At 48.6% G+C, this 22,638-nt stretch overlaps 1 protein-coding gene across 1 annotated transcript in view; it reads left to right on the forward strand.

Moving 5' to 3' along the window:
* Window positions 1-3,084: 3,084 nt before the first annotated feature.
* The window catches only part of FAM98B (family with sequence similarity 98 member B), a 33,443-nt gene continuing 13,889 nt past the window's right edge, over window positions 3,085-22,638 (forward strand). The window contains exons 1-5 of the mRNA XM_082242734.1: window positions 3,085-3,163; window positions 5,404-5,549; window positions 6,760-6,891; window positions 7,018-7,190; window positions 14,097-14,177. Coding sequence (XP_082098860.1) covers window positions 3,126-3,163; window positions 5,404-5,549; window positions 6,760-6,891; window positions 7,018-7,190; window positions 14,097-14,177 — 570 coding nt within the window. The 5' untranslated portion in view covers window positions 3,085-3,125. The remainder of the gene's footprint in view (window positions 3,164-5,403; window positions 5,550-6,759; window positions 6,892-7,017; window positions 7,191-14,096; window positions 14,178-22,638) is intronic.

The following is a 22,638-nucleotide window of genomic DNA, read 5'->3' on the forward strand; positions in this document are numbered from 1 at the left end:
CCATCCTCATGCGATAGGACCAGATCAAGGAACACCAGCTCATCCGCATCCAGAACATGGGTAAAAGCCAAACCCATATCGTTGTTATTGCAATGGGCCACAAAGGAGGAGAAGACATCCGGGCCCCCATCCCAAATGAGCAGGACATCATCTATGTATCTGCCATAGTACACGAGATGTCGAGCAAAGGGATTGTTGGCCCAGATGTACAACTCCTCCCAGTGGCCCATGGTCAGGTTAGCATAACAGGGGGCAAAATTAGCCCCCATCGCTGTTCCTTTGAGTTGGAGATAGAAACGGTCCAGGAACGTAAAATAGTTATGTGATAAACAAAAATCCGTGCAGTCAACTATAAAATTGGCCTGCTCGGAATTGATGTTACCACAGCTAGTTAAAAAATGTTGAATAGCCCTCAGACCTATGTTGTGCGGGATCGAGGTGTACAACGAGGATACATCCAGAGAGGCCCACATGTAGTTATCCTCCCACTTGTAGTGGCTCAGGGTATCAATCACTTGACTGGAATCCCTAATGTAGGATGGCAGGTAGCTGACAATCGGCTGAAGAAAATGGTCTATATATACTGACAGACCCTTGGTAAACCCATCTGTGCCCGCTACTATCGGTCTGCCAGGCGGGTTTGTCAAAGATATATGGACCTTGGGCAGGTGATAGAAATACGGAGTACTAACAACAGGGGGAAGCAAGAATGCTCTCTCTTTTTTGTCCAAAAGACCCTCTCTCCATGCTTTGTTGACCAAGGTCTGGAGTTCAAGTTGAAAGGCAGGGAGGGGATCAGATCTAAGCAACATATATGTATCAGGGTCTGACAGCAGACGATAACTTTCCTGTATATAATCGAGTTTATTAATGACCACCAGGCTGCCTCCCTTATCTGCCTGCTTGATAATGATGTTTTTATTAGCTGTAAGGTTTTTAAGTGCTTGTTTCTCTAGGTTGGTTAGATTTGGAGATCTTCCATTCTTGTGCGAATCATCACACAGCTGGGCTAGGTCTCTATACACAGCCTGATAGTAAGTCTCTATATAGGGACCCTTGGACCGAACGGGAAAGAAAGTGGATGCAGGCTTGAGATTGGTGTGAACAACCTCTGGATCCAAACTTAACTCAAAAGAACCCTCTATATTCCCTTCTACCCATAGTTCCTGTAGGACGGACAAAATTTCATTATCATTTTCATCGTTAGGCTCTGTGATTACCGGAATTTCTGATGGTATATCCTTACCTTTCCCATATTCAGAGTAATGTCTCTTTAATGTCAAGGTACGGATGAATTTATTCAGATCCTTAAACAGACCAAACTTGTTTGGTGCTGCTGAAGGGGAGAAACTGAGTCCTTTTTTCAGCAACGCCAGTTCAGCACCTGTAAGAGAATACGATGAAAGGTTGTAAATTTTCATCGTATTTTCTATCCCTTCACCTCTGTACCGTGGGATAGCGCTGCTGCCCCTCCCCCCCATTCACTGACTTATGCTGAATCAGCATTAATTAGCAGCAGCACCACACGGTAATTTGACTTTATTCATTCCTGAGAGTGAGAGATATCACAGTCAGCGCTGGAAGTCCCTTTGTTGTTTGTCAGGGGGGTTAGGACCACCTAAAGCGGAAGTTCCACTTTTGGGTGGAACTCCGCTTTAAATAGGCTTTTCAGGTGTCCATATGTCTAACGCGTTTCGAGGGAGAACCCTCTTCCTCAGAGCCGACTCTGAGGAAGATGGTCCTCCCTCAAAACGCGTTAGCCATATGGACACCTTCAAGCTTTCCTGTCACAAGTAAGCATTACGGTCCTATGGTCTCTGGACAGCTGAAGGGACTCTCTCCTTTTCACTTGTTTATAGCGTACTCTTGTAAGTAGAATATATGTTGTTTTAACTATTTTTTAATAAATATCTTATGGTATTGCACTAGGTCGGTGCGCCCTTCTCTTGTCTTTAAGCTTTCAGCTTGTGTGGATACCCATAATCCCAAGAGGGCAGCAAGACCTTTGATGCTTATGATGCAGCCAATGCCTCTCTGGCCTACATGCACCTTTTGAGATATTTACTTGCCTTAAATAGGCTTTCCCTGACCCAAGATGGCTTCTCGAGTCACATGGGCTGGCAACATCCAATTGGATTGATGACCCGGTGAGCCAGGAAACCATCGATTAACCATGTTCCTCTTGACTTCCCACCTCCGCAGTGGTACTGTGGAATAGCATCCAATAGCATCAGTGCCCATTAGTGCAACCTATCAGTGCCCATTAGTGCAACCTATCAGTGCCCATTAGTGCAACCTATCAGTGCCCATTAGTGCAACCTATCAGTGCCCTTTAGTGCAACCTATCAGTGCTCATCAGTGCAGCCTCAACAGCACACATCAGTGAAGGAGAAAAAAATAAATGTTTTCAAAATTTTGTAACAGAAACCAAGAAAAAACTCTATGTCTCCAAAAATTGATAGAAATGTCATATGAGTACATTGCTGCATGACCGCGCTATTGTCCTGTAAAGTGTGACAGCGCTGAAAGTTGAAAATACCCTGGGTAGGAAGGGGGTGAAAGTGCCCAGTAGGCAGGTGGTGAAAGAGTATTGCTGTCTGTGTATATCTGTTCTGGTGTCCCCAGTCCTCATTTGTTGCCCTGGTGTCACAGGACACAGGGAGGGAAAATCTCCCAAAACTTTCCAGAAGTTTTAACCCTTCCCTCCTTCTATCCATATATAATCGGTTGTGGCTCTATATGATTCGTATGTTGTTGATGGTGCCCAATGCCGACACCGGTGTATGCGTACAATTCAGAAAAGCTGACAGCTGTTCAGTCTGTGTGTCCTCCTGGGGATTTCCCCTACTAACCTGGCAGACTGACCGAACGAGTCTCCCAATTCAGTAAGGGGCACACCACAGGAGGATACAGACTGGGAGACCCGCTCCGCTTTATAGGAGTGAAATGTTCGCCTCTGACGGAACAAAGAGTAGAGGACTTAATACAACGCCTCACAACAACCGGAACCTTTATTCCGGAAGCGCAGCTGCAGCCCGGACCTGTATTGTTGTTGGACCGGAAGCCGGTGAATAAGTGAATGCAGGCTGAGCTGGTGCGGTGATTGGAGGAGATTTGCTGGCGGGATGGAGGCCGATTTGTTGGACACGCTGGAGTCTCTGGGGTGAGAGGAGATCCTTACAGGATGTATTGTGATCCATCCACTGTACACAGATCCCTGATACTGCTCTACTGCATGAATGGATGTTTGCTTGTACCTGGCTTCTGTCTCTGGCACTTGCCTCTCCCTGGTCCTTATCTCTCCCGTCCTCTGTGGCCCTTGTCCCCCTATATGTCTGTCTTCTGTGGCCACTGTCTCCTCCCACCTGTCTTCTGTGGCCACTGTCTCCTCCCACCTGTCTTCTGTGGCCCCTGTCTCCTCCCACCTGTCTTCTGTGGCCCCTGTCTCCTCCCACCTGTCTTCTGTGGCCATTGTCTCCTCCCACCTGTCTTCTGTGGCCACTGTCTCCTCCCACCTGTCTTCTGTGGCCCCTGTCTCCTCCCACCTGTCTTCTGTGGCCATTGTCTCCTCCCACCTGTCTTCTGTGGCCACTGTCTCCTCCCACCTGTCTTCTGTGGCCACTGTCTCCTCCCACCTGTCTTCTGTGGCCACTGTCTCCTCCCACCTGTCTTCTGTGGCCACTGTCTCCTCCCACCTGTCTTCTGTGGCCACTGTCTCCTCCCACCTGTCTTCTGTGGCCACTGTCTCCTCCCACCTGTCTTCTGTGGCCCCCTGTCCCCTCCCACCTGTCTTCTGTGGCCCCCTGTCCCCTCCCACCTGTCTTCTGTGGCCCCCTGTCCCCTCCCACCTGTCTTCTGTGGCCCCCTGTCCCCTCCCACCTGTCTTCTGTGGCCCCCTGTCCCCTCCCACCTGTCTTCTGTGGCCCCCTGTCCCCTCCCACCTGTCTTCTGTGGCCCCCTGTCCCCTCCCACCTGTCTTCTGTGGCCCCCTGTCCCCTCCCACCTGTCTTCTGTGGCCCCCTGTCTCTTCACAGCTGTCTTCTGTGGCCCCTGTCTCTTCACAGCTGTCTTCTGTGGCCCCCTGTCTCTTCACAGCTGTCTTCTGTGGCCCCCTGTCTCCTCCCATCTGTCTTCTGTGGCCACTGTCTCCTCCCACCTGTCTTCTGTGGCCACTGTCTCCTCCCACCTGTCTTCTGTGGCCACTGTCTCCTCCCACCTGTCTTCTGTGGCCACTGTCTCCTCCCACCTGTCTTCTGTGGCCACTGTCTCCTCCCACCTGTCTTCTGTGGCCACTGTCTCCTCCCACCTGTCTTCTGTGGCCACTGTCTCCTCCCACCTGTCTTCTGTGGCCACTGTCTCCTCCCACCTGTCTTCTGTGGCCACTGTCTCCTCCCACCTGTCTTCTGTGGCCCCCTGTCCCCTCCCACCTGTCTTCTGTGGCCCCCTGTCCCCTCCCACCTGTCTTCTGTGGCCCCCTGTCCCCTCCCACCTGTCTTCTGTGGCCCCCTGTCCCCTCCCACCTGTCTTCTGTGGCCCCCTGTCCCCTCCCACCTGTCTTCTGTGGCCCCCTGTCCCCTCCCACCTGTCTTCTGTGGCCCCCTGTCCCCTCCCACCTGTCTTCTGTGGCCCCCTGTCCCCTCCCACCTGTCTTCTGTGGCCCCCTGTCTCTTCACAGCTGTCTTCTGTGGCCCCTGTCTCTTCACAGCTGTCTTCTGTGGCCCCCTGTCTCTTCACAGCTGTCTTCTGTGGCCCCCTGTCTCCTCCCATCTGTCTTCTGTGGCCCCCTGTCTCCTCCCATCTGTCTTCTGTGGCCACTGTCTCCTCCCACCTGTCTTCTGTGGCCACTGTCTCCTCCCACCTGTCTTCTGTGGCCACTGTCTCCTCCCACCTGTCTTCTGTGGCCACTGTCTCCTCCCACCTGTCTTCTGTGGCCCCCTGTCCCCTCCCACCTGTCTTCTGTGGCCCCCTGTCTCTTCACAGCTGTCTTCTGTGGCCCCCTGTCTCCTCCCAGCTGTCTTCTGTGGCCCTTGTCTCCCCCCACCCACATTTGTCTTCTGTGGCCCTTGTCTCCCCCCCCCCCCCCACGTCTGTCTTCTGTGGCCCTTGTCTCCCCCCCCCCCCCCACGTCTGTCTTCTGTGGCCCTTGTCCCCCCCCCACGTCTGTCTTCTGTGGCCCTTGTCCCCCCCCCACGTCTGTCTTCTGTGGCCCTTGTCCCCCCCCCCACGTCTGTCTTCTGTGGCCCTTGTCCCCCCCCCACGTCTGTCTTCTGTGGCCCTTGTCCCCCCCCACGTCTGTCTTCTGTGGCCCTTGTTTCCCTCTGATGACAATGTGACTGCCTACCTAAATGGAAGCCAAATTTCAACATATTGAACACACTTTGAGATGATCTCTTCTCATGCCAGGTACCAGGGTCCCCTGTCGGATGAGACCACTCTAGGTCCAGCTTTAGAGGGCGGGTTGTCCTCTTCGGAATACTGTCAGCTCTTGTGTTGGCTCAGCTCTCAGATACAGTTATTAGGTAACTTAGAAGAAACTGTCAGCTCTGAAGGTAAGTAATGAATTTCATCAGATACGACATTGCACTGAGCCTTGTAAGAGATGCTTAGATCTATATGAATAATCTCAAATCTTCACCTTTTCATTTTGAATAATGCCAACTCACCTTGGCATGTCCCAAACCAGAAAGCAAAACGCAGTAATGTATTCCCATGCATTGCAGATGCTATTCAAAATGAATGGCAGTGCATTGTACTGACACATGAATGTTGCGGCACCATGCGTTACCGCAGCGCAAAAGTGTCAGTCTGAGTGTGAATTAAATTATGTGCAAATTCTCCTTATTTAACCACTTCAATACAGGGCACTTTCACCCCCTTCCTGCCCAGGCCAATTTTCAGCTTTCAGCGCTGTCACACTTTGAATGACGATTGCGCGGTCATGCTACATTCTACCCATATGAAATTTGTATCATTTTTTTTTCACACAAATAGAGCTTTCTTTTGGTGGTATTTTTATTTCTTACAAAAAAAAGAAAAAAGAACATTTTGAAAAAAAAAAAAAGTTTTTCTTATTTTCTGTGAGTAAATTTTGAAAATTCACTGATGGGCACTGATAGGCTGCATTGATGAGGTGGCACTTATGGGCACTGATGAGGTGGCACTGATGGGTGGCACCATCAGTGCCCATAGTGCTGCCAGTCAGTGCCTAGATTAGCAAGCACTGATGGGCACTGACTGGCAGCACTATGGGCACTGATGGTGGGCATTGACTGGCACTTTATTTCACTTTTGTGTAATCAGGGCAGTGATGATCGGTGCCCTGATTACCTGTCCTGGTCTCCCCTATGAGGAGGAGCCACTGATCGGCTCTCCTTGCCTCACACTCTGACAGCGTGAGACGAGGAGAGCCGAATAATGGCACTTCCTCATTTACATGTGACCGGCTGTGATTGGACACAGCCGATCACATGGGTAAAGAGTCATGTCATTGACTCTTTACCGAGATCGGGGTGGCACCATGATCACCACTCTGCGCGCCCCAGAGAGGCAGTTCTGGTGCGCCGTCATATGAAAGTGATGCTTGGGGGAGATGGCTAGAGGAGCAAAAGGGATGGGAACTTGACTAACAAGGGGGGGGGGACCTGCTGCTGCCGTTACCACTGATATTTTAACCAATTTCTTTTTTATTGTTTAAGGTAGTGTGGCTGCTTTTGAGCGCATGATAATAAAAAGTGGTGTCTGTTGCCTTACCTGTAATAGGTGGAGACCTGGAGAGTATGCAGCTGGAAATAAGTGGATTCTTAAAGGAGCTCTCTTGCCCATATCCTTCTCTGGTGTCTGGAGATATCAAAAGCAGACTCCAAAACAAGGAGGATTGTCTGAAGTTGCTGTGTAAGTACAAATATAACACCTGTATATGAACTAAGGGATATTGAAAGTTTTCAAAATGAAATAAAAGACAATAATTCTGTGCCCCCTCACCATCTTTGACCTTTTTTCTTTTCTCATATGTCCCAGTATTCTTAGGTTCAGAACTTCAGGCTGTACAGATCCTACAGACTAAGTCATCAACTTGTTCAGGTCCAAGCGATGCTGTGAATAAAGAACTAAAAACTATTTTTGAAGCTCTTCGGTTGCCTTTGCCATCCACTTCAGATATTGTTGACCAGTTAAAAAGTGTGCAGGAAAAGGTACAAAGCTTATCTATCTACTATATTGTCAAGTATTGGAACGCCAGCCTTTACACACACAAGAACTTTTATGGCATCCCAGTCTTAGTCCATAGGGTTCAATATTGAGTTGGCCCACCCTTTGCAGCTGTAACCACTTCAATGCTTCAGGGAAGGCTGTCCACAAGGTTTAGGAGTGTATCTATGGGAATGTTTGACTATTCTTCCAGAAGCGTATTTGTGAGGTCAGGCACTGATGAACGAGAAGGCCTGGCTTGCATTCTCCGCTCTAATTCATCCCAAAGCTGTTCTATTAGGTAGAGGTGAGGACTCTGTGCAGGCCAGTCAAGTTCCTCCACACCAAACCCCACACCATAAACCCCCCCCCCCCCCCCCCTTCACCAAACGATTTTGGACCAGTGCACAAAGCAAGGTCCATAAAGAGATGGAGTGAGTTTGGGGTAAAGGAACTTGATTGGCCTGCACAGAGTCCTGACCTCAACCCGATAGAACCCCTTTAGGATGAATTGCAGCAGAGACTGCGAGCACTGCCTTCTCATCCAACATCAGTGCCTGACCTCACAAATGCGCTTTTGAAAGAATGGTCAAACATTCCCATAGACACATTCCTAAACCTTGTGGACAGCCTTCCCAGAAGAGTTGAAGCTACAGACTAATGCCTCGTACACACGCAACGATTGTTGGCCGTGAATTTTAGGCCAACGTCCGATCGGCCGATTTTCGGCTTGTTAGTATGATGCTTCCGACAACCGACTCCAACTTTTCGGCCGAACAAAATCTGGTGTTCATGCTATAAAATTTTTGTTGGCCGTCAACCGAGCGGCCGATTTTTCTGTCAGTCAGTGCAGATTTTGGCAGACAAAAGTCAGATGAGCAAGACTGGGCATGCTCAGAGAAGAAAAAACACATGGAAAGTAAACCAGCACATGACATCACTTCTAAAGTTGGTTTTTGTTGGCCGAGAAAATTTGTGTGCAGTCTAGAGCACTTTTCAACCAACACAACAACACTGGACAAAAGACGGCCGATCGGTAGGCCGATAATCGTTGCGTGTGTACGAGGCTTAAGACTGGGAATGCTATTATAAGTTCATGTGTGTGTAAAGGTAGGCGTCCCATTTGTGTGTGTGTGTGTGTGTATGTATGTATGGAGATATATAATATATATGTATGTGTGTGTGTATGTGTATATAATATATATATATATATATATATATATATATATATATATATATATATAAAAAATTTTAATCGAAGTATAGCACAAAGTCAATTAAACTCCTGGAATATTGATCTGGTTAGTTAAGTAGCCGAGGGGGGTGGTAATCAGTTTCAGCTACTCTGATGTTAATGAAATTAACAGGTGCTCTAGATGGGCAACAATGAGACAACATACTAAACAGGAATGGTTTTACAGGTGGAGACCACTGACATGTTTTTTCCCCACTCATCTTTTCTGACTGTTTTGCACTAATTTTGCATTTGGCTGTGTTCAGTGTCACTACTGGTAGCATGAGGCGATACCTGGACCCTATAGAGGTTGTGCAGGAAGTCCAACTCCCCAAGGATGGCACATAAATATATGCCATTGCCAAAATGTTTGCTGTGTCTCCCAGGACAGTTTTAAGAGCATGGAGGAGATTCCAGGAGACAGGCAGTTATTCTAGGGGAGCTGGACAGGGCCATAGAATGTCCTTAATTCATCAGCAGGACCAGTATCTGCTCCTTTGTGCAAAGAAGAACAGGATGAGCACTGCCAGAGCCCTACAAAATGACCTCCAGCAGGCCACTGGTGTGAATGTTTATGACTAAACAATCAGAAACAGACGTCATGAAGCCATGGAGCTCGATTGGCATTTGCTATTGAACACCAGAACTGGCAGGTCCGCCAATGACGCTCCCCGTGCTTTTTACAGATGAGAGTAGGTTCCCCTGAGCACATGTGACAGACGTGAAAGGGTCTGGAGAAGCCGTGGAGAACATTATGCTGCCTGTAACATAGTTCAGCATGTCTGGTTTGGCGGTGGGTCAGTGATGATCTGGGAAGGCATATCCATGGAGGGACGCACAGACCTCTACAGGCTGGTCAGTGGCACCCTGACTGCCATTAGGTATTGGGATGAAATCCTTGGACCCATTGTCAGACCCTACGCTGGTGCAGTGGGTCCTGGGTTCCTCCTCGTGCATGACAATGTCCGGTCTCATGTGGGCAGAGTAAGCAGCCAGTTCCTGGAGGATGAAGGAATTGATACCATTGAATGGCCCCCATGCTCACCTGACCTAAATCCAATAGAACAACTCTGGGATGTTATGTTTCGGTCCATTCGATCCCGCTAGGTTGCACCTCTGTTTGTTAAGGAGCTCAGTGATGCCCTGGTCCAGATTTGGGGGAAAATACCCCAGGACACCATCCGTTGTCTCATTAGGAGTATGACTCAATGTTGTCAGGCATGCATACAAGCACGGGGGGACCATACAAAACTACTGTGCCATTTTGAGTTGCTGCAATGAAATTTCAGCAAAATGGACTACTAGCCTGCTTTATCATTTTTTCACTTTGATTTTCGGGTTGTTCTACCTCCTGTAAGTGCATAATTTTCATTTCCATCAAATAATGTGGCACCCTTTCATTCTTAACACACTACCCAGTCCATATCAGTATAGATATCCAACATGAGATTTTTCCCCATTGAGATCTGATGTGTTTTCAAAGTGTTCCTTAAATTTTTTGAGCAGTGTATAAATAAATATATAAATACACTGCTCAAAAAAATTAAGGAACCCTTTGAAAACGCATCATACCTCAACGGGGAAAAATATGGAAAACTATACTGATATGGACTGGGTAATGTGCTGGAATGAAGAGTTCAAAGACACCCCGAAGTCAAAGGGAAAAAATTACGCAGCAGGCTAGTCCATTTTGCTGAAATTTCATTACAGCAACTCAAAATGGTACTTTGTATATGGGGCCCCCACAAGCTTGTAAAAAAAATGATCCTAAAAACAGGAAGAAAAAAAAAATATATATAAATATATAAATATATATATATATATATCTATGGCCCTGTTCAGCTCTCCTAGAATAACTGCCTGTCTCCTGGAATCTCCTCTATGCTCTTGAGACAACCTTATGGTAATGGCACCTTCCTGGAGCAGCTGGACTGCCTGTGCAACCTCTATAGGGTCCAAGTATCGCCTCATGCTACCAGTAGTGACACTGGCCCTAGCCAAATGCAAAACTAGTGAAAAACAGTCAGAAAAGACGAGTAGGGGGAAAAAAAAGGCAATGGCCTCAACCTCCATAACAGGAATGGTTTTACAGGTGATCTCATTGTTGCCCATCTAGTGCTTCTGTTAATCCGTTTCAGCTGCTTTGGTGTTAATGAAATAATGAACAACCCCCTTTGCTACTTAACTGACCAGATCAATACCCCAGGAGTTTAATTGACTTGATGCAATGCTCTGATTAAAAGGTGTTCCTTTATTTTTTTTGGCAGTGTGTATAAAATATAATGTATATAGTCTAAAAGGGCTTGACATTTTTTTTCTTTAAATCTAGGAGCCAGCTAAAAAAGTTAAGACCTTATTTTTTTAACTAACAAATTATACAGGTGAAACATGTAATGTGTTTCTTAAGATGAACCTATCCTTTCACAGCCAGAGGCGATTTTGCGATTTTTGCACACGTTTAAAAATATATTTAGCCTGAAGGTTACATAAAACCCCCAAACATATTTTATTTTCTGACAGTAGACACCCTAGACTTAGAGAATAAAATAACAATCATTTTTTATGTCACACGATATTACAGCAAAAGTCTAGGAAACACAATATTTCCTAGAAAAAAGTTAATTTTAGAGGCACAAAAATGCAATAAATTACCCAACTTTTTGGTAAAATATAAAAGCCAAGATTGCACTGAGTAAATACCCAACATGTCAAACCTTAAACCTATCAGTACCCTATATTTTCTAGAGAACATTTTAACTGGTTGCTGACCGTCCGCAGCCTCTCCCAGGCAAATCGCCGTAGATGCACGTCGCTCTCGTACGCGCGTCTAGGGGGGCGGCGGCGCGCTCCGCCCCCACTCATCAGCAGGGAAGCCAATGCATGGAGCAGGCTGCTGCGATTGCCGCCTGACACCCGCGATCGCTCCCGGCTGAGAGAGAAGAACGGTCAGCTGTTGTAGACACAGCTGACCGTACTTCCCCCTGCAATGATCATAGAGCCCCTGTGATCCTTCTGTATAGGATCACATGAAGAAAAAAGAATTCCGTGATTGAATAGGCCATCGTCCTAAATTATGTTCAAAAACCAAAAAAGAAGAGAGAAAGCGGGACTATGTAGGCCACCAAAACGAAGGGATGCTCACAAGTATTAACAGTTTTGATAAAATGACATCTTTATTACCAACTTAAAAAAACAAAAAGCACATATACAAATGTAAAAGGTTTAGATCATTAGCTCCTGTCCAGGGCGCTATTATAGAATACCAAGATTGTCTGTGATCTAAACGTAAGTGCAGTCTGACGGTCCCCGGTAAGCCAACGCGTTTCGCAATTTATAGCTTCCTCAGGACACCAAAAGATCAAAGAGACCATTGCACTGATAATAGCCCTCAAGGGGCTTAGGGCAGGCTGGAGAACTGTATTCCTGGGCAGGCGTTGGGACCCCTTGTATGCTAGTAAGTATATAGATGTATAAAAATATCCTTTTGTATCTGCACCAACAATAGGGACATGTTCATCATCTCAATTGTTGATGTCAGTATCTCTCTTTCTATTTTAATATGACATCATATAGAGTCTTCAGTCCAATATCGGGGTGCTAGTAGGTGGTAGTCACGCCCTTAAGTATAAATGTGTCCCTCTTAGAAACATATACCAGAAAGATTTCTGATCCAGAGTCCAGACGTCCAATGCATCACCAGACCAACAGCCTCAGACCAGTTCCAAATAGGTCTATCTGTGTCCAAACAGTCTCCAGCATATACTGCCTGGATCACACGTCTCTATGGTCATTTCAGAAGACACGCCCCCCCCCCCCCCCCCCCACCACAGTTGGAATCACTCCCCTAGGCTCACATTTAACCCCTTGATCAACCATGTTAACCTCTTCCCTGCCAGTGTCATTATTGCCGTTACAGTGCATATTCTTAGCACTGATTACTGTAGGAATGTCACTGCCCCCCCCCCCCCCCCAAAGTGTCAAAAATGTCAGTTAGGGGTCCGATTTGTCCGCCGCAATGTCGCACTCCCACAAACCATCGCAAATCGCCGCCATTGCTAGTAAAAAAAACAATAAAAATTACATAAATCTTTCCCATAGTTAGTAAACGCCATAACTTTTGTGCAAACCAATCAAAATCTGCTTATTGAAATTTTTGTTTACCAAAAATATGTAGCGGAAAACAAATTGGCCTAAAATGTTACATTTTGTTTTAAAAATGTTTTTTTGAGAATGTCATATAGCAGAATGTGAAAAATATATATATATTTATTTTTTTCAAAATTGTCGCTCTTTTTTTTATTTATAGCGCAAAAAAAAAAAAAACTTGCACAGGTGATCAAATACCACCAAAAGAAAGCTCTGTTTGTGGGGAAAAAAGGACATCAATTTTATTTGGGTACAGCGTCGCACGACTGTGCAATTATCCGTTTAAAATAATGCAGTGCCGAATCGCAAAATAGGGCCTGGTCAGGAAGGGGGCAAATCCTTCCGGTCTTAAAGTGGTTAAAAGCTTTCCTTAGGTCATCAGTTTAGCATTACGAAGGAGGTCTGGTGCTAGAATTTTTGCTCTTTTGATCAATTTGGTGATATGTAACGTGTATTGCAATTTATGTTTTCAGGCATAGGTGCCCCGCTGCATGCATTTCATTTGTACTTGTGGGGGCGCCTTAATTTTCTTCCCGGGGTTGGGGTGGGAATTCCTTTTTAAGTTAATTACAATTAAAAAAATTACTTTTTTTTTTTTTTCTATCGCATAAGAAACAAAGTCCCCTATGTGATGAGTGTTTGTTTTTTTTTGGTGACAGGTTCTCTTTAATGAGACATCCAGAGTCTAAAAGGCCCAGCATGCCTCCTCTATTCTGTGAATGTAATACAATGCACATCACACTGCATTGCATTCATTCCCGACCGGGGAAACTGAACGGGGACTCAGAAGTGACTTCACTTCCGGGTCAACAACTCGCCTGTACCCGGCGATACCCGCTAGGCTGCTCCTGGGCCCGCAGATGGGCAAGCAGAGCCCGGGATGCAAAGCGAGGGGGGGAATTCGGGTGGCTCCCCAAGCGCCAACACTAAACTTCTGGTCGCCATGGCACCCTGGGGTTTGTCGAGCCCTGCAGTAGAATTGAGGAGCATGTGCGTGCAATATGGATGCCTCCTTGAACTTTTAAAGTTCATTATTGCGCACGGAACCTTTTTTTATTTCAATGAGCACCCAGAAGCTGGGGTTTTCTGAGAGTCAATGGCTGACGTCCTTTTTACTGTTACCAGAAGGAAGCATTGAAGCAAGCAGCTCAGCATAAGAGCTGGGCAATAAGTGTTCAGGAGGAGATCAGCAATGACAGCCCACCTATTTCTCTCATGACAGCTTACTGTAAGAATACAAGGAGCAATTAAACATTTGCATCTGAGCATTGGCTATGTACTTTTGAGGGTTTATTCAGTCCTGTTTAATGATATCTCCTTTCTAGGTTTTTAGTGGCTAGAAATACTAGGTATGACAAGGATTTTAAAAAAGCTGAGATTTTTAAGGCTTAATTCGTATCTGATTTATTCTTTTATGAAGAAAAACATACTCTTTCATAACTGACAGGTGGTTTTACAATTTAGCAGGAAAGAAATAATGTGCAAAATGCCATATATTATATTTATGTTGCCTGTTTCATCTCATTCACAGGTAACAGAATTATTGCCTAAAGTTCAGTCAAATAGCATTAACAAGACACTCCTCAGTGTGGAACTGAATGCAGAACAGCTGGTAAGAAACAAATGGGGGGGAAAAAAGTAACCCTAACATTTAGGCCATCTTGCTAAGTGACAAGCCCTGAAACGTCTAATTTCAGGCCTGGAATTGTCGACTTTCCCAGGTCAGACTTCCGGTTGTCCTGGTTTTCACTCTTCTAATTGGTGAAGAAATTATTAAACCCCGCCCACCCCCACTGCAGACAGCAGGAAGTAATATATGCAAATAGTTTGCAGTATAGAATGACTAGTGATATGCCCCAGTTCTACCCATAGACCTTCTAAAAGTAATTTCTCTTACGTCCTCCGACAGTCGCCGCCTCTTCATATTCGTCACATATGGGGTATTAGACTTTGCTCCGAAGGAGTAGCTAGGCAACAGAATATGTTAACATTAAAGCTTTTAACATATCCCACCCTCAAGGGGTGGTCCCCTCAGTCAATACCCTCCTACTTCCTGCAACCATATCTCAGTTTCAATGTCTAGCTTGTCAGGAGTGGCTGGCTCTCTCTGTGCTGGGGCTTTGTGCCCCAGACTCTTTCTTCTTTTTTTGATTTTTTGTTTGAGTTTTCTCTCTACCTTTGCTTAGCTGTTCTTTTTGTCAGCATTAGTTAGTTCTTCTGATGAAGAGGATCATGCGGGCTGGGTCTCGGGCTGATCCCCCTGGTCGCAGGTCGTGGGTCAGTGGCTTCCCAGCCTTCCATCGAGCGTTCAGCAAGGTAACGCTCCTGGCACAGTGAACGACCCATCCCTGTTCGGTGCAGGGATGATTGGTGAGGTGGCTACCTCACTGGACGCTGTGCGGTTTCTTAACCCCCGTTTTGTGCGTCTTGTATGCGACTCTCCCTGCCTCATGTGCAGCGGCTTGTTCGCCTGTGCGGGTCCCCCACGCCTTTGTGAGGTAAGTGTATCTATGTGGGGACCTGTCTGTCTGGAGGGGTGTCAGTCTGGGACTTTGTAACCTGCCTCTGTTCTCACTGTTTGTCTCTCTATCACTCGGCTGCATGCTGTGGGCTGCAAGGGGGGGGGAGCTGTGTGACACTATGTGTGTCAGCTTTGTCAGTGTGAGAAGCTGTGTGCTGTGGGGCATGTTTTGTGGCATATTTGGGCACTATACAGCGATCGCTGCGGCGATCTACCATGTTTTTTTATATATGGCTAAATGTGTGCATTACTGTACTGTGGAGCGGCGGTTTCGGCGCCAAACGGCGCCATTTTGCCTACACTCGCTCCGGCCGCATGTTCTACATGCATGGCGGCCATTTTCTTGTAGCCTCCCATAGGCTTTAATAGAGCGCCCTGGTCACATCACTTCCTCTTCTCCTGGGTACACCGATCGAGGCAGCAGCAGCGGCGAGGGTCTCCTCAGGTTATATCCTTCTTATCCATTGCCTGTGTCCGTTTTATTGTCCCTGTGGGGGTCTCATTGTGCTTGTGTGTGGTGCGGTGGGCTGCGCTCGCCGCGCTTGTTAAAGGGGCAGTTAACCTTTTATTATCCGGCATTTTGATATTGGGGCAATGGATTCTCAGGAGGGCAAATTTCCTACCGCCTTGGTGGATAGCCAGGGGACCGCTGTTTCCCCCCCAGGGGGGGATTTGGCCACTATTGTGGCTGGCCTTGCTGCTCAGGTGCAGATGCTGGTGGCTGCTCAATCTACCAAGAGACCCAGAGTTTCTCTTTCCTCTGAGTCTGAGGGTGAAGGTGATGGGGCTGTTATGGCGGGGGTCCCCTTATCGGGGTACCGCTCCTCCCTGGATCTAGTGGGGTCCGAGGTGGAGGCTGAAGTTGAAGGGGTTGATAATTCTCCCCCTGGCTCGCCTGAAGAGCTTGCAATCATGGATGAATTGATTGCTTCCATAAAACAAACGCTGCGTTTGCAGGATGAAGTGTGTCCCCCCGCTGCCTTGGCGGCTTTTGGGACGCAGAGGAAACGCAGGACGCCGCAGGTTTTTCCCTGCAATGATGATTTTCAGCGCGCTGTTACGGAACAATGGCGCAATCTACGCAAACCTTTTGCTGTGCCGAGTAGGTTCAAGCTGCGTTATCCTTTCTCACCTTCCACTGATGAACGGTGGTGTGTGCCACCCCCGGTGAATCACGCAATTGCGGTTTTAAACAAATCTACTGCGATTCCTGCAGAGGATTCCCCGGTGTTCCGTGATGCCACGGATAGGAGATTGGAGTCTCTTGCCCGTCATACTTACTCTATTACGGGTTCTATGCTTAAGGCTCTGTTTGCCTCTCTCATGGCGGCCCAGGCTGTCGCAAGTTGGACGCAGATGCTTAGGCGCGTCCTAGTGGCCGATTCGGCCTCGCCGGCGACCCTGGATATGGTGGATCAAATCCATCAGGGTGTCATGTATCTGTGTGATGCGGACTTGGACTTAGTTCCGTTGGCTGCACGTGTGCACAGCGTGGCGGTGTTGTCTCGCCGCCTGGTTTGGTTGAAATGTTGGTCGGTGGACCAATCTTCACGTAAGACCTTAGCCAATCTGCCTTATGATGGGTCTCGCCTTTTTGGGGAGTCCTTGGATGTGTTGATTAAGGGGATCACCGGAGGTAAGAGCACTCTCTTGCCCCATTTCCCCAAGGCTAAAGGGGCTTCTGGGAAGAAGCATGCTAATTTTCGGCCCCCTCAGGGGTCCTTTCGTGCCTTTCGGTCGCACTACAAGGGCAAACCGTTCAAAGGTCAAGGCTCTCAAAAGAAGCCCTGGTCTGGGAAACAGAAGTCCGGTCAGTCCGGATCCGCAGCCCATAACAGTGCGGCCTGAAGGGGCGCCCTCACCCAGTTTTGGGGTGGGGGGACGCTTGCTCGTTTTTCTTCAACCCTGGTTGGCCCGCGTGCGGGACAGATGGGTTCAGGAGATCGTTCGATCTGGTTACAAGATCGAGTTTCTCTCTCGGCCGGAGAGCAGATTTTTTCCCTCAAATCTTCAGCTGTCTCCGGAGCGTTTACGGGACCTGCACCAAGGAGGGCAAGGTTCGTCCAATTCTGGACTTGAAGGCTCTGAACCGCTCTGTGCGGGTTCGCAAGTTCCGCATGGAATCCCTGCGGTCGGTGGTGGCTGCCCTGGTTCCGGGGGAATTCATGGCCTCCATCGATTTGAAGGATGCGTATCTTCACATCCCCATTTTCGAGGGTCACCAGCGGTACCTTCGATTCGCCATTGCGGAGGATCACTACCAGTTCGTGGCGTTGCCTTTTGGTCTCGCCTCGGCTCCGCGGGTTTTCACCAAGGTGCTTGCACCGGTTCTGGCATTATTGAGAGCCCAGGGCATTTCTGTCCTGGGGTATCTGGACGACATTCTGGTTCGGTCTGCGACCAGCCAGGGTCTGGAGGAGGACCTGTCTGTCACGATGCAAACTCTGCAGGAGTTTGGTTGGACGATAAATTTTCCAAAGTCGACACTGAGTCCGTCGGTTCGTCTTCCCTACCTGGGAATGATCCTGGACTCGGTGCAGGCGAAGGTCTTCCTGCCGGAAGACAAACTCAGAACTCTCCAGGAGGAAGTCAGGTCCCTCCGGGACGTTCCGCTCTCATCTCTGCGGACGTGCATGAGATGTCTGGGATTGATGGTCTCGGCCTTCGAGGCGATTCCCTTCGCCCAGTTTCACACGCGGGGTCTCCAAGCGGAGATCCTGTCCATGTGGGACGGGCGAACTCAATCTCTGGATCTTCAAATCTCGTTGAGTCATCGCACCAGAAGAGACCTTCTGTGGTGGCTCCAGTCCCCGATGGTGTCCGGGGGCAAGTCGTTTCGTCCTATCTCGTGGACGGTGATCACCACGGATGCCAGCCTGTCAGGCTGGGGTGGTGTTCTGAGCGTTCTGTCCGCCCAGGGAACTTGGTCGGAGGGGGAGTCCTCCCTTCCGATCAACATTCTGGAATTGCGTGCGATAAATCTGTCTTCATCGCTGGACGGACCGGCTGCAGGGCTGCCCGGTTCGGGTGCAGACGGACAATGCCACGGCGGTGGCCTACATCAACCACCAAGGGGGCACCAGGAGTGCCCGAGCGGCTCGAGAAGTGGCCGACATTCTGACTTGGGCCGAGACTCATGTCCCGGCGATAACGGCGGTGCACATTCCGGGGGTGGAGAACTAGCAGGCGGACTATCTGAGTCGCCAGACCCTGGATCAGGGGGAATGGTCTCTCCACCCGGCTGTCTTCCAGATGTTGTGCGCGAAGTGGGGTCTTCCAGATGTGGACCTGTTCGCGTCTCGTCTCAACAACAAGGTGAGGAGGTTCGTGGCAAGGACGCGCGACCCTCGGGCAGACGCGTCGGACGCGTTAGTGGCATCAGTACAAGCTGATGTACGCGTTTCCACCGATTCAGTTGCTGTCCAGGTTCCTTCGCAGGTTACAATCGGAACGCAGCACAGTGATTCTTGTGGCGCCGGACTGGCCTCGCCGGTCCTGGTACGCAGACCTCGTGAATCTGGCGGTCGACGCCCCGTGGCGTCTACCTCTTCGAGACGATCTCCTGTCTCAAGGGCCGATATACCATCCTGCTTTACAGTCGCTGGCTTTGACGGCCTGGCTGTTGAGACCGAGGTCCTGAAGGAGAAGGGTCTCTCCCCGGAGGTCGTTCATACCTTGATCAACGCGAGGAAATCTTCCTCGGGGAAGGTTTACTACCGTACTTGGAAGGCCTATTTTGCCTGGTGTGAGTCCAGGGGGTTTTCACCCCGCACGTACTCGGTTTCCCGAGTGCTGTCCTTCCTTCAAACAGGTGTCGATCAGCGTTTTGGCGCTGGCTACGATAAAGGGTCAGGTGTCTGCGCTGGCCGTTCTGTTTCAACGTCCCGTGGCTTCCAACTCCTTGGTTGGCTCTTTTGTTCAGGGAGTGCGGCATCTGGTTCCTCCTAGGAGGGATCCTTTGCCCCCTTGGGACTTGAATCTCGTTTTATCTGTGTTACAACGTGCTCCTTTTGAACAGATCAGGGAGATCTCGTTGTCTATGTTGTCCAAAAAGGTCGCCTTTTTGGTTGCGATCACTTCGGCTCGCAGAGTGTCGGAGCTGGCGGCTTTGTCCTGCAAGTCTCCGTATCTGGTTGTTCATTTGGATAAGGTGGTCTTGCGACCTAATCCTTCTTTTCTTCCGAAGCGAGTTTCGGAATTCCATCTTAATGAGGATATTTTCTTGCCTTTGCTGTGCGCGAAGCCTAAACATCCGAAAGAGGTGAGACTACATTCTTTGGATGTTGTTCGGGCGATAAGGGTTTACCTTAAATCGACTGAGTCTTTTCGAAAGACGCATTCCTTGTTTGTTCTTCCAGAAGGTCCTCGGAAGGGCATGGCGGCGTCGGCCTCTACCATCGCCAAATGGATCAGGCAGACCATTGAACAGGCCTATGCTTTGCAGGGGAAGGTTCCCCCTGTGCCTGTGAAGGCGCACTCTACTAGATCTCTGAGTACGTCTTGGGCCTGTCGTCATGGGGCTTCTGTAGCCCAGGTGTGTAAGGCGGCGACCTGGTCGACCGTGCACACTTTCACAAAATTCTACAAAGTAGATGTTCAGGCATCGGCGGATGCTTCCTTTGGCCGCAAGGTTCTTAGTGTGGCAATTCCCTAGGGTCCCTTGTTGGGGACCTCTGGCTGTTGGGATAAGTTTTTTATCCCCTGATTCTTTGTCTTTTCCTGGGTTGTTGCTCCTGTTGAGCAATTATTTTTTCCTGTAGCCCAGCTGGTTTCCTTCCTTTGGTAAGGTTCCTTTCTTTGATGCGGAGACTGCGTTGCCTTTCGGCGCGGATGCGTTTCCCACCCCTCATGTTTGCACTGCTTTGGGACGTCCCCATATGTGACGAATATGAAGAGGCGGCGACTGTCGGAGGACGTAAGAGAAAACTGAATTTTTGTAAAATCTTACCTGTAAAATTCCTTTCTCGGAGTCCTCCGACAGTCGCCGCCCCCGCCCCTCTTTTGGGGTTTGGTTGTATACTCTACTGCTATTCCACTGAAACTGAGATATGGTTGCAGGAAGTAGGAGGGTATTGACTGAGGGGACCACCCCTTGAGGGTGGGATATGTTTAAAGCTTTAATGTTAACATATTCTGTTGCCTAGCTACTCCTTCGGAGCAAAGTCTAATACCCCATATGTGACGAATATGAAGAGGCGGCGACTGTCGGAGGACTCAGAGAAAGGAATTTTACAGGTAAGATTTTACAAAAATTCCGTTTTTTTAATCTAAAAATGACATTATGTATAATAAAGCATATTTCTCTTTTGGTCATTGACGGGCACCGCTCCATATCTTCTTTGACCCTTGGGTTATGCTGCTCTCTATTGGAGTAGGACTAGGCGGAAACAAATTTGACTATGCTGCTATAGGACCTCAGTTTTTTTTCTGCCTAGTCAGAAGTAAGGACCTGGTTCCTTGCTGGGATCTCTTATCTTGGCATTTTTTCTGTTTTAATTGGAATTTTGTTTCTTTTTTTCTATTCCTGTGAGAACTACAATCAACTGCCGGACTGGGCGACGCACTTGATATCCTAGATCTTTACGGTCTTCCCAGTCTGGTCAGCGAGCGCGACCCAACTTTAGCTGTGCGCTAGGTTGACTGTGACATAGCCCTTCTGGACGGGGGCTGGCCGGCGAGTGAAACACCTCGTGAGCCCTGGTCACGACCTGAGTTGCAGCATACCTCCTGGCTGCAGCACCCCCATTCCAAGATGGTGTGGTGGACTGTCCGGAGTAGTGCCCGCTCAGTTCGCAGGTGTGGTGAGTAGTGTCCCCCCCTTTCCGCTGTGGAAAATGTTAGGATGAAAATGTTAGGATGGACGCCGGCCCTTTCTGATCACTGCATGGCAAGTAGCTTGGCGCTCTGCATCCTTCCCCAAGTCGGTGGTGATCCCTGCAGGTGTACAACTTCTTCTTTCTGCTATAGCAGCGCAGCTTGTGCGCTGGGACTTGGAAGTACTACCGCTGCATCAGTGAGATGGGGTTTTTTTATTGCAATTTTTTTCACATATTGTGGGCTGCTTCCGGGTTAACCATGGAGTTCCTGGAGCATGTGTCACCACCTGACCCACTCTCAGGAGCTGCGGGACCCTCTGGGTCTCAGTCTGCATGACGGCGGTCCTGCAATCACTAGTGTCCAAAGTTGATATGGCCTTTCAAAAGTGTCCTAGCAAGAAGCGCTCCCCGCCTTCACCCGTATCCTCTGCCTCCTCAGATTCTGAAGTGGATTTGGCCACTGCGGACGCGAGTCAACCCACCGGTACTCTGACAGTGAGAATTAATCCTCTTCCACTACAGCTGCACGTGAAAAGGCGCTTGTGGAGGCGCTGATTGTGTCAGTGCGGGAAACTAAAATTGGAGGACACAGCTAATGCTGCGTCGGTGCAGTTTGGTACCTGCAGACCATCCAAGTTGACTAAGGTGTTCCCCTTTCCTGCCTATTTTGACGAGATTGACTCAAGTCAGTGGGGATTCCCGAAACGCATGGTTGGGATACCTAAGCGTTTCGCTAGGAGGTATTCTTTTGAAGAAACTGACAGTTCCACTGGTGGTGGATTCTCAGGTTTCCATATTGAATAAAGCCACGCTTTTTTCGGTGGAGGATTCCCTGTCTTTTAAAGACCCTGTGGACAAGAGAGCTGAGGCTCTGGTCCGATACCTTTTACACTGTGGCAGGTTCAATTTTGCGGCCGGTGTTTGCCATCACCTTTTGTCTCCCAGACCTTAACGGAATGGGCTTCCACAGGTTACCAAGAGCAAAGAGCCTCGTCGTCAACGTGGTCCTTTCTTCTCGGCTCACAAACGGCCCTTTTGTCCCGCGGGCTCGCAGGACAAGGGACAAAAATCCACCCGTAACTTCGTGGGAGGTTCCAAGAGGCCCTGGGCTGGAAAGTCAAAAGTGGGTTCCACTGGTCCCACAGACAAGCCCTCTTCTGCCTGAAGTGGCGCCCTCACCTGTATCTGGGGTGGGGGGGGACGTCTTTGCTTCTTTCCAGACCTGTGGATCTCTTTCATTCAAGACAAATGAGTCCACAAGTTGATTTGGTCCGGTTACAAGAACGGGTTTCGGTCCTTGCCTCCGGTAAGGTTCTTCCCTTCCAATTTGCGCCTGTCCCCGGATCGGCTGCAGGGCCTTTTATATGACAGTGCAGGATCTGCTATCACCGATAAATTATGCCAGTTCCAGAGTTAACGTTTTTAGGGATTTTATTCAAATCTGTTTACTGTTCTCAGGAAGTCAATGTTCAATTTTGGACCTCAAGGCTCTGAATTGCCTTGTGCGGGTTCAGAAATTTCAGATGGAGTCCATTCGCACGGTGGTGGCATCCCTTCATCAAAGGGATTTACTGGCCTTTATCGATATCAAGGACGCTTACCTTCATATCCCAATATATGTTGGGCACCAGCGTTTCCTTCGCTTTGCTGCTGTGGGAGAGAAGGATAATCAGTTTGTGGCTTTTACCTTTTTGGTCTCTCCTCAGCTCCTCGGGTATTCAATATAGTGTTAAACC

Source organism: Pelophylax lessonae (assembly GCF_965119305.1).
Source record: "Pelophylax lessonae genome assembly, chromosome: 13".
In the NCBI taxonomy this organism is placed as follows: Eukaryota; Metazoa; Chordata; class Amphibia; order Anura; family Ranidae; genus Pelophylax; species Pelophylax lessonae.